The sequence below is a fragment of the Dipteris shenzhenensis genome, chromosome 21, assembly GCF_047967505.1.
Source record: "Dipteris shenzhenensis isolate YYH24624 ecotype China chromosome 21, Dip_SZ_1.0, whole genome shotgun sequence".
NCBI classification, from domain to species: Eukaryota; Viridiplantae; Streptophyta; class Polypodiopsida; order Gleicheniales; family Dipteridaceae; genus Dipteris; species Dipteris shenzhenensis.
The window spans coordinates 40186437-40198627 of NC_141616.1; the positions used below are offsets into that span (position 1 = coordinate 40186437).

At 45.6% G+C, this 12191-nt stretch overlaps 1 protein-coding gene across 1 annotated transcript in view; it reads left to right on the forward strand.

Annotated features, from left to right (window-relative positions):
• The first annotated feature begins 474 nt into the window (after positions 1 to 474).
• LOC147888856 (short-chain dehydrogenase TIC 32, chloroplastic-like) overlaps positions 475 to 12191 on the forward strand; it is an 88288-nt gene continuing 76571 nt past the window's right edge. The window contains exons 1-6 of the mRNA XM_087392687.1: positions 475 to 710; positions 1257 to 1488; positions 1600 to 1679; positions 1769 to 1922; positions 2321 to 2399; positions 2618 to 2699. Coding sequence (XP_087248813.1) covers positions 605 to 710; positions 1257 to 1488; positions 1600 to 1679; positions 1769 to 1922; positions 2321 to 2399; positions 2618 to 2699 — 733 coding nt within the window. The 5' untranslated portion in view covers positions 475 to 604. The remainder of the gene's footprint in view (positions 711 to 1256; positions 1489 to 1599; positions 1680 to 1768; positions 1923 to 2320; positions 2400 to 2617; positions 2700 to 12191) is intronic.

Sequence of the window (12191 nt, forward strand, 5' to 3'; positions counted from 1 at the left end):
GAAGAACACAAATCAACATTTGTAGAGTAGAGGACAGTGTAGAAAATAGAAGTAAAGGACAAAGATGTAGAGGCCTGAGGGGAAATAATCTGATGATGAGCCATGGAGTCCAGGTGTTGATCTAACAGAGAAAATATCACACAATGAAGTGGGCAAGGAAGCTATGGACGTGAGGAAGGCATACACGGGAGAGTTTTGATTCCTTAGCTCTTCCTCTAAAGAAGCGCTCTGGAAAGATCATGGTGGAGAGCTACATGCAAATAATTGTGACCTACTGATAAGCATTGCATAACAAGCGACCAATTTCATTCCAAGCAACCAGAGCGAGCATTGCATAACAAGCGACCAATTTCATTCCGAGCAACCAGAGTGCAAACTGGGAAAGGACGCAATGACTACGAATTAGCAAACTGTTAATTCATTTGCTTTGTACCTCGTCGGGTTGCACACACCATTCCATTGCATACATTTGCACATAATGCACACTAACACCTAACATCGATATGTGTGAAGTTTCGGCGGAGGTGGGGAGAACGAAAGCTCATCATTCATATTCTATCACCTCTCAGTAGCTCTGCATATCCATATCCCAACGCATATCATTATGGCCTCCTTGTTTCGTCGCTCCCCCTCTGGCTTTTCATCGTCTTCCACCGCCGAGCAGGTCACCCATGGCATCGACGCCTCCTCCCTCACTGCCATCGTCACTGGTACTTCCTTTTTCCCCGAGAGAAAAGAACTATTAAAGCTTGAAAAATCAACCATACAAAGCAGCACAACTGAATGGTGCTGATCGTGGAAAGGAAACAAAAATCTGGTTGTCAGAAACAGAAACCAGCCTGTTCCACAGAGCACAGCGTACTGCCTAGGGAGTGGTACTTCCGCATTTCTCGCCTTCTTCAAATTAACCTTTGAGTTTCCAGTCTTATACTCTGAGGAGGGAAACGCTCTGCTTATGGGGTGAATTCTCCCAGGCGTTTGTCTCCGCTCTATGTGTGTAAGTTGCAGCTTAGATATGTCGCAGAATTGTGGATGAGCTGGGGTACCAAGGCGGCATGCCCAAGTATTGAATAGTTTTCCCGTGTTTAATAACTTATGAATCTCATATGGATTCCTAATTTGGACAGATTTTTTGTAACGAGAGGTAAGGTTTAGTCGCTCGGTGAGGTATACATTGACAACGATATAAAACATGGAACTTCAGAATCGGTTTACATTATCTTCCGACATGTTGTATGTATTTCTTGTTTTCTCAGGTGCATCCAGTGGAGTGGGAAAAGAGACTGCCCGCGTATTAGCTATGCGTGGGGCACAGGTGGTAATGGCGGTAAGGAATGTTTCTGCCGGGGAATCTGTGAAACAAGCCATTCTTAAAGAAAATAGTGGTGCCCGAATCCATGTTTTGGAACTAGACCTCAGCTCGATGGATTCCGTGCGAAAATTTGCAAGTGATTTTAAGTCTATGGAGATTCCCCTCAACATTTTAATGTACGTATGGAATCCGTTTTCCCTTTCTTTTACTAAGCACCTGTTTAAACTCTTCCTCTTTCCGTATAGCCATTTCCATTCCAAAGGCCGATGTGTGGTTTTTGCGTAAAGAAACAATGCAGGAGTCATGGCATCTCCATATCAACTGTCAGTTGACGGAATTGAACTGCAGTTTGCCACAAATCACATCGGTATATCTCATCCAGCATTTTGGGTGTTCTATGTAAGCTAGCTGCTGGTATTGAAATGTGTTAATTCTGACTACCACGTGTCCGTTCAGGTCATTTTCTCTTGACAAACCTTCTCTTGGGTGATTTAAAAAGAACCTCCAAGGAAACTGGCGTGGAAGGCAGAATCGTGATTGTCTCATCTGAAGCACACAGATTCACATATTCTGGGGGCATTCGATTTGACAAATTGAATGATAAATCAGGGTCAGTCTGTAGGCTTGCTTATTTAGATTTTTCCAAACATATTCTCTGTTGCACGAAGGATTTATATAGAAGATGAATCAAACAGAGATCCGCTACATTTTATATTTCAAGATGCATTTATTACTCATGAGTACATTCCAATTGATGCAATGCTCATATGCCAAAGAAGAGTTTACACGCATTATTCATACAGAGATCCGCTACATGTTATATTTTAAGATGCATTTATTACTCATGAGTACATTCCAATCGATGCAATACTTATACTTCAAAGACGAGTTTACAATATTTTCTTTCTTTTACTATGGGTGGTGGTAATCTGCATCCTTGATCTGCTGGTATTTTTTTTTATGTATGTTTTTGATACATCGTAATTGCTGTGTTTACCATATCAACAGTTATGTGGCCTTCCTTGCATACGGCCAATCAAAACTTGCGAATGTATTGCATGCAAAGGAGCTTGCAAAAAAACTTCAGGTCTGCTTACAAAATACGCAGCATATGAGTTACCACATCAGAACTACCTGTTTAGGTTTCGCATCAAAGGCTGTTACATGTAGGTGATGCATTGTAGGACGTTGAATCAGATCGTATCTTTACAAGGTGTGCTTGCACTTAGCACAGTCATCTCAGTAGTAATCTAATTGTGAGCAGCAAGATTGACGTGTTGAAAGTCTTCTGTGGATTACCTGTAGGAAGAAGGGGAATTTGTCACTGTGAATAGTCTCCATCCTGGGGCCATTGCGACCAATCTTCAGAGGCATTCTAGGTTTGCAGGTGAGTTATTGGTTTGATATGTTTGTTTAGTCAGTGATTCATGCGACTTCCAAACTCTTCCTCAATAGATGAACGCTTTTATACGGAGAGTTTTGGCATGTTCCTGGATTCGTGCGTCAAGATATGTATTAACGGAGATTTATATGTTCCATAGTTCTTTGCTGATTTTTTTGGACAGATCAATACACTCCCCCCCCCTCCAAAAAGAAAAAGAAAAAGGGGTAGATTCTATTAATACTTTGAAAACAACCATGTCAACATCTTCCAAAAGAGCTGTCTATGCAAATAGAAAAGAGAAACAGGTTGCCAGCTGTGAGGAAGCTGCCTGTTTTCGGATCTCTTGGCTCACTGCCTACAGAGATTCCGAAACAGGAGCTAGCAACCAAGGTGGTGCTCTATACATGCAGCGAATGCCCTTCGTGGCGCTGCATGCCCTTCGTGGAAAGGGTGTAGAAGATTCCTGCCAGCCATGCTTGGTAGAAATACTCCCGCCTTTCGGCAGTCGCTCTCGAGGTCTGGAGTACCACGCTCTCAAATGGCGCACATTGTGAAGATGATATCCTGCCAGATGGCTACTAGAGTAGCCGTCGGAGAAATCAACTGGCCCCCCATCACTCGACTGCATCGGGCGATCCAGATGTTCGAGGAAGTGATGCTAGAAACTGTCTCCCTTACACCGTCCTCCTGTAGAGGTGGTGGGCATGAGCGGGAGGGCTGAATTGCATCATGAATCTCAATCCAAAGACCTGCTGTCTATGTATCCTGTAAGCCGGAGAGTTGGGGTCAATTGCGAAGGCGTGCCCTCCCTCCGTGAGCCAGGACGCATCCACCAAGTGAAATCCCTGCTCATCCTCTGTGTACTAGCCACAATCTTGAAGGACGATAGCCATATTTGCTGAGCGACGGGGCAACCCCATAAGCTGTGAGGGATCGTCTCCAAAACTACTCCTGCATAGCCAGTGCATCTGCCGTCTACTTGCATCTGCTCCAGTCAGGGGCTGATGGGCAAACCCCCGTGAGCCATCAGCCAAAAGAGGTAGGAGATCTTGCATGGGCGCAAGCTCATCCAAAGATGAGGCCAGAAACGGGCTATGACCTCTCTCGAGACATCCTACTCTAACCAATGGCGTCCTCTCGAGAGGGACCACGATGTTTCCTCCAGTTGTAAGTGGTGTCCGATGCGAGTGGTCCGAAAGCCCTATGCGGGCAGGCTAGAATCACTCTCTTGGATCCCACTGAATGTCGCATAAGGGTCTGCCCCCCCAAATCCATAGGTGCCATACTGCTCCCTTCGGGGTCGATAAGACTATGGATGGGTCAATGTACCAAGTCTTGCCCAGCCGGCCCACTATCCCGACTCGTTGTCAATCTAGGTCCTCCAGATCCACCTTGCCTCATCCGCCAACTTTGACTCTGTCTGCAGCGAGCCTCCCCGTCCCACCCTATAAAAGCGAGACTGGTGGGATCCGAGGGACTCATGAAAGAAGGGTATCTGGAGTGGTACCCCTATGCGCAAAAACTATCCTAACCAACAGTGGGGGGTCCAAGGACTCCGCAATCCCTCCCACCATGAGTCCGGCCGGGATCACCACCTTGATCTCCACCATCCTAGTGCCTGTTCCGCGGGGGTGTGAGAGGGCCTGTTTGCGAGCCTCTGTCTCTCGGGGAAGTCGCCTCCATGCTCCAAAGGATCTAGCCGGTCCAATGTCCCACTGTGCCCATCCAATGTGAGTTCGCTGCCCAAGCATGTGTCCCTTCGAACCTCTGATCTCCAGGTGCCAAATGAGCGGCATCTCTCAAACTCCTCTCTGCAAGATGGTCTAGCCCTTATGAGTGTAAACTACTTGGTGCTTTCTATCAATTCAGACAACGGATTTTCCAGAGGCATTTGAATGAAATGATTGCGAGTTACCAATCACATATACTTGAACGTAAGACCCAGCACTTGCCACTTGGCCTCCAACTTTGGTGCCACATGTCCCACAAGGGACTCCTCTCTTTACAGCCCTCTCTAGGACTCTTTATGCACCACCTCATAAATGCCTAGACCTAGGCGTGACCCTAGATCTAAGCCCTTTAGGCCCTATTAATGCAAGTGCTGTCAAGCCCTCTGGCTTCCCGCCTTATACCGTGGTATATATATATATATGTACATGTATACATGTATGTATGTATGTGTATAATGTATATATATACATGTATACATGTATACATATGTATATACGTATACACACACATATATATATGTATACACACACATATATATATGTATATATGCAAATAATGTTTACACACACACACACACACATATATATATATATATATGCAAATAATGTTTTCCTGTGCAAATGGCTTTGGATTGTGTGAAGCGTGATAGTAAAATACAAGTGGGAGTTGCTGAACTGTCCCATGAGACTCATAAACTGAAGACTACACATTTTATGACTGAATCAACATGGGATGCTCATTGAATTAGCATTGAAAGCAGTGAGAGATTCAGAATAAGATTCTTCTAGCAAAAAATTAAACCAGAGGTCCGATATTATGTCTTGTAACAGGTTCATGACTCTAAATGAGTTTATAAAAATGGGAAGCATAAATGGGGAGGATGCTCAAGAGCATCAATCTATCTTGGATAATAAATTTATTATGAGTAGCCTTAAACACAAAGTGACATCATTGGAAATTGCAATATGATTGAGGGGCCAAGACGGCCCCCCCCCCTTATCCAGGCTCACTTTATTCTTGAAAATGGAGATACAAGACCAAGGTGCAATGCACCTTCCAAACTGATGAACTTAGTTAAAGCCTAGGACCTAGATACAAGACTCAAGAGCATATGTACAAGGTGGACAACAGAAAGGAGGACTCCAAGCTCAGGTTTCAACTCTTGGCTTGCCCAATCCACAAGGAAGAAGCCTGCAACAATCACCACTTACATCCAACATTAGAGGCAAGCACTAGTTTCTAGAAAGATAGTAGAAACAACATGAAATAGTGCTGTAAATGAGATAAACTTGACAATACAGACTCCCTTCATGACTTGACAATACAGACTCCCTTTGTGACTTGACTCTTTTGTAGATGAAGTCCTTGATGCCTCTGAAGCTCCCTTGGGTGAGGAGAGTGTGGAAATGGGCTGGAATGAGAACAGCTAAGAAAAACAGCCTGTAAGCTAGAGAGAGAAAGCCTTTATGGAGTGATAGCTGTAGAGAGAGAGTGCCAATGCTGACCTTAAGGGAGGGGATGTAAGAGAGGAGCTGCTGCTGTTCCAGAGGTGCAGAGAAGGCAGATTTCTGCAAGGGGAAGGGGCTGGAACAGTAGAGATAGAAATTCTGCAGTAGAGAGAGAAAGACTGCAGCAGGAGAGAGAAAGGGGCTGTGGCTGCTCCAGGCTAGGAGAAGGAGAGAGGATGCTGCTGCTGTTCCAGAAGAGCTGAGAGGGGGCAGATTTCTGGAGAGGAGGGGCTGGAATGTAGAGAGAGAGTGTGCTGCTGTAGAGAGAGAAAGTGCTGCTGAGGTGAGAGACTGGCCTGGGGAGAAGCTGGCACATAAAATTTAAAAATCTTTGCCGCTGATCAATTCGTGGAGGATTATCTGCTTATGCCACGGTTCGAGCAGCCATTCAAAAGGCACAGGAGAAACAAAGAGCAGCTACAAATAAAAGACGGAGGGCATTTGCAGTGAAAGAAGGCCAATGGGTCTTATTGAAATTTGAGAAAGCCTGGTTAAAAACCAAAGTGTGCATGGCACATAAAATTTAAAAATCTTTGCCGCTGATCAATTCGTGGAGGATTATTTGCTTATGCCACGGTTCGAGCAGCCATTCAAAAGGCACAGGAGAAACAAAGAGCAGCTACAAATAAAAGACGGAGGGCATTTGCAGTGAAAGAAGGCCAATGGGTCTTATTGAAATTTGAGAAAGCCTGGTTAAAAACCAAAGTGTGCAAAAAGTGCATCTACTTCAAGCTATCCTTTTGATATTATGGTCCTTTTCAAGCGTTGCAAGTAATAAATGATGTCTCAGTCCGATTGAGACTTCAGAGCATTGGAAGATCCACGATGTCTTCCACGTAAGCTTGGTGAACCCTTCATTGGGGAACCACCTCAAGAGCCCACACTGGACGATGCACCTGAAGTAGAGGACACTGAGATCTTGTTGATCCCAGAGCAAATTATCCTGCATAACTTCACTATGGGACGTTGAGGCACGACTCGCAAGATGTACCTTTTGAAGTTCAGAGGACTCCCATCCACCGATGCCCAATGGGTGGACAGAGCTACATTTCAGGATTGTCGTGAAATCCTCGAGCTTATGAGGAAGCATTTCAGTTGAGGACAACCGAATGAAAGACAGAGGGAATGTCATCTTGCTTCAACAACATGTAAAATGTTTTCCTACTGTTCAGTTACGGTCAATGGGGACTAGGTCTAGCATTTGAGGGTGGACCCCCTTGCTTGGGGTTATGGGCATTAGTGACCCACAAGAGTAATGGCCTCTCTTTGAGAGGGACATCTGGAAACCACACCCCACCTGAGTACCCAAACATGGGACCAATCAAATGAACAGATTGCATACTGACCTAGGAACCATTCAAGAGAATGTTCCCCTCCCTAATGGAGATACAAGATAAGACGACAAACAAATGAGCTTAGTATGGCTCAATTATGACCTTAGAGTACGTCAATAGATAGTCCAAGCTGTTAGGAACCCGTTGGTGGGATCAAAATTGAATTCTGACAACTTTGAAATTTTAGGGTTTTTGGGAGTGACACGTGGCAGACTGCCACATGGAGTCTGAGCTGGCAGGTCAGTCCACCTGTCCCACACATGTGGGAGCATGCATGGCAGGTGGCAGGGCATGCAGGCCAAGTGTCTGGCCCCAAATCTGGTAGATTTGGGGCAGGTTGTGGGCTGTCCTCTTTGAGAGTGCAGCCCACCAAAAATTTGGGACAAGTGTCCACCTTCCACTCTGGGCCTGGGGGGGGTGGCTGAGCCTATAAAAGAAGGCCTCTCCCCTTCATTCCCTACATGAAAAAATTCGTCACTTTTCTTCTCCCTCCTTTTGGTTGATGCAGCAGAACCTCTCCAGCTCCTTGGGTGCAGCCAGCTTCTCCCCAAGCCATTCTCTCACCTCAGCAGCACTTTCTCTCTCTACAGCAGCACACTCTCTCTCTACATTCCAGCCCCTCCTCTCCAGAAATCTGCCCCCTCTCAGCTCTTCTGGAACAGCAGCAGCATCCTCTCACAGCCCCTTTCTCTCTCCTGCTGCAGTCTTTCTCTCTCTACTGCAGAATTTCTATCTCTACTGTTCCAGCCCCTTCCCCTTGCAGAAATCTGCCTTTCTCTGCACCTCTGGAACAGCAGCAGCTCCTCTCTTACATCCCCTCCCTTGGGGTCAGCATTGGCACTCTCTCTCTACAGCTATCACTCCATAAAGGCTTTCTCTCTCTAGCTTACAGGCTGTTTTTCTGAGCTGTTCTCATTCCAGCCCCATTTCCACACTCTCCTCACCCAAGGGAGCTTCAGAGGCATCAAGGACTTCATCTACAAAAGAGTCAAGTCACGAAGGGAGTATGTATTGTCAAGTTTATCTCATTTACAGCACTATTTCATGTTGTTTCTACTATCTTTCTAGAAAGTAGTGTTTGCCTCTAATGTTGGATGTAAGTGGTGATTGTTGTAGGCTTCTTCCTTGTGGATTGGGCAAGCCAAGAGTTGAAACCTGAGCTTAGAGTTCTCCTTTCTGTTGTCTACCTTGTACATTTGCTCTTGAGTCTTGTATCTAGGTCCTAGGCTTTCACTGAGCTCATTAGTTTGGAAGGTGCATTGCACCTTGGTCTTGTTTCTCCATTTTCAAGAATAAAGTGAGCCTGGATAAGAGGGGGGGCCGTCTTGGCTCCTCAATCATATTGCAATTTCCAATGATGTCAGTTTGTGTTTAAGCTGTATAAGTCTTAATTCCAGCTTAATTGCAATCTCTTAAGTTCAAGTATATGTGATTGGTAGTTGCAATCATTTCATTCAAACGCTTCTGCAAAATCCGTTGTCTGAATTGATAGAAAGCACCGAGTAGTTTACAATGAGTCCTCCCGTCAATCTCTGATAGAGGTTCGTCATCAATGGAGAATGCTTCCTTGTCAAAGGAGCCTTAGAGAAGATCCACTTGTAGGACTGCTGCCACTGCCCACCTGTGCGAGGAATGCCCCCAAGAAGCCCCCGTTGGAGTAGGAGCTTCTAGGGTTCCGCTCGTGGAGTGAGGCCTCTCACTACCAACTTGCCCAAAAGGGCTCTACTATGCATCTCAGGATCAATAATGCCCAGTCCACCCTGCGCGTGGGGCAAAATCATTGTCTGCCAGGTCATCTTGGCTTTGGTGTTGCACATGCCGTCTGATCCCAACTAGAGGAAGTTCCACACCAAGCGCCGGAGCTACCTCGTGCAGCCCCGATGAAAACACCAGCACGATGCAATGTACCAGGCTGTATCTACTAGTGCTCGGCCCGCTAGCGAGAGTTTGAAAGAGGTCCAATACAAGAGCTTCTGCCTAACACTCTCTAGGACTGGGCTGAACTACTGCTCTGTTGAGATGTCGATGCCTATCTGGCAGCCCAAGTATCTTGCCGCCTCCCCTCTCGGGATCCATTGAAAGCCAAAATCAGTTCCCCAATCTCGAACCTCTTGGATCTCCTCTGTGCCTATGAAGAAACCGACAGATTTAGTCCAATTTGTGCGAGCTTTGGAAGCCTCGCAATAAATGGACAGGGTCTCTCTAACCCTCTCTAGACTGGCTGCATAGCCATCCACGTAGAGCGTTGTATCATTTGTGAACTCAGAGTCTAGGAGCTCCTTCTCCTCTCTGATCGAAAGCTGCATCCCTATGAGGCCCAGCGCCTGAGAACACATAAAATATCCCAAGGCCTCTGCCACAAAGATGAAGAGATAAGGGGCCAATGGGCAGCCCTGCCTCATTGAGCGGGAAAGGGGGAAGGTCTCACCTGTGTGGCCCCCAATAATCACATGGCTGGAGCCGCCTGCATAAAGAGCTGATACCTCTCTGATCCATTTGTCCGAGAAGTTGAGTCTCCGCATAGTCCCCTGCAATAAGGACCACTCCATCCTATCATATACCTTCTTGAAATCGAGAAGAACGGCGAGCGGCTGCCCACTGCAATTCTTGATGGAGAATCAGGTATTGCGGCTAGCTGCACACACTGTCATGAAACCTGTGCACATTCCAACTCACCTCTGTCAAGCTCATGTAGAAGGGACGGCAGTGAACAAGGCTCTCCTGTGAGTGGGAGCCTGCTTCTTCAGCGACTTTGCCGGGGGTTTGGAGGGAGAGTAATATGTGTTTGTGCATCGACGGATCAGTGTCGCCACTGGCTCAATCCTTATCCTTTGTGCCCAAGATTGCATGAATGAAACATCTGCTCCAAAAAGGTCGGCGCATTGCTGAAGCGTCCAGTAGTAGAGCTGTGAGAGGACTGTCTCTAGTGGCAAGCGGATCACGGCTACTGCTAAGCCTGACCTTGGCTTCACTGGGGAGAAGCCAAGCTGAAAGTATGTGGAACACCGTGAGCAAGCCAAAGATCCATGCCTTGAGGTCCCATCCACTTGTCCATCATCTTGTAAGAAATCCTAGATTTACTATATTTAGAAATGTTCTAAGGAATAGAAAGGAGACTGAAATAGCAGAGAACAAGGAATATTTGTATTGCTTGAGTGTCTGTAGTGTGTCATCCATACAGTTGGGCCTCTCTTATATAGAGAGTGAAGAGACACATGAAAAGGTGTGTACTCCAAAGTGTATGTACATGAAGAGGTGTGTACCCCTTGTGAAGGGTGTGACCCTTGATGAGAGGGTACATTACAATGGTAGTGTCTCTTCAATAGAATGTGTCTCTTGTGAAGGGTTGTGCCTCATAGGAAGTGTCCCGTCTCGAAAGGGCATACCGTCCACAAGGGTCCATTCATCAAACCATCCATAAGTCTAAGGTATAGAGAAAGGAATACGTCAGAGATCGTGACATCCCCTCCCACTCAAAATAAGACCCTGGTGGAGATAATGAATTGGTGTAGAAAATATCATGGTAAATTCTGAACTTGTACTGTTGTGCCGAAGTCTTTATCATGGAGATACTTCCCTTTGAACGAATTCGGAACATCCACAGATAATGTAGAGATTACCATAGCTGATGCTAGAGTTAACCTGCTGAGAGCATTTGCAACTACATTGTGTAGTCCTGGAATGTACTCAATGGTCATGTGAAAGTTGGCCAGAAACTCAACCCATCGTGCTTGTCAAGCGTTGATTACTGGCTGAGTAAAGATATACTTTAGAGAAGTTGGTTTGTCTTTACCACTGAGTCGGCTCCCATGAGATAATGTTTCCAAGAGCAGTAAGTAGGTACAATAGCAAGAAACTCCTTATCATAAACCGGGTATCTAGTTTGGATATCGGAATGTTTATGGCTGCCAAAAGCAATAACTCTGCCTTCTTGCATAAAGACTGCTCCTGTAGCAATGTTGGAAGCGTCGGTCATGACCTCAAACGGAAGGTTTGGGTTAGCAATAGTCATAACAGGTGTGGTAGTGAGTGCTTGCTTGAGTTGTTGGAAACTATACTCTGTTTTGGGAAGCCACTGGAAAATTGCCGTGCTTTTCAATAATTCGGACATCAGAGCTACAATCTCTGAAAACTGATAGACCTTTGTATGGTAGAGTTTGCCAGGCCGAGAAAAGAGCGGACATCATGAACGTTCTTAGGAGTAGGCCAGTTTTGGATTACCTCGACCTTCTTGGGATCCACAGAGATGCCTTGGGCTGAAATAATATGTCCCAAATATTCGAGTTGGGTTTTGAAGAACTCACTCTTCTCAACGTTGATGTAGATAGAATTTGCGCGGGGAACTTCAAAAACTTGGTGAAGTTGTTGTTTGTGCTCATGTAAGGATCTGCTGAAAATGAGGATGTCATCGAGGTAAACGATGACAAACTTATCGAGGAAAGGCCTGAAGATGTTGTTCATTAGTGTCATGAATGTGGACGGGGCATTGTTTAACCCAAAAGCCATGACCAAACATTCATAGTGTCCATACTTTGTTCGAAAAGCGGTCTTGTACTCATTGCCTTCTCGTATATGGATTTGATGATAACTTGAATGAAGATCAATCTTTGAAAATTGTGTTGCGTGCAGAAGTTGATAAAAAAGGTCATCAATGCGAGGCAATGGATACTTGTTTTTGATAGTGAGCTTGTTGAGGGCTCGGTAGTCGATGTAGAGGCGCATTGACTTATTCTTTTTTTCCACAAGTAGTACAGGAGATCTGAAAGGGCTGCGACCAGGCCGAATGTGACCTTTGTCGAGTAGTTCGGTCAACAGTTTTTGGATTTCGTCATTTTGAGAGACCCGATAAGGAGGTTTCGATGGTGGATTAGTATCGGGAATAAGTTCGATTGGATGATCCACTGGTTGTCGAGGTGGTAATT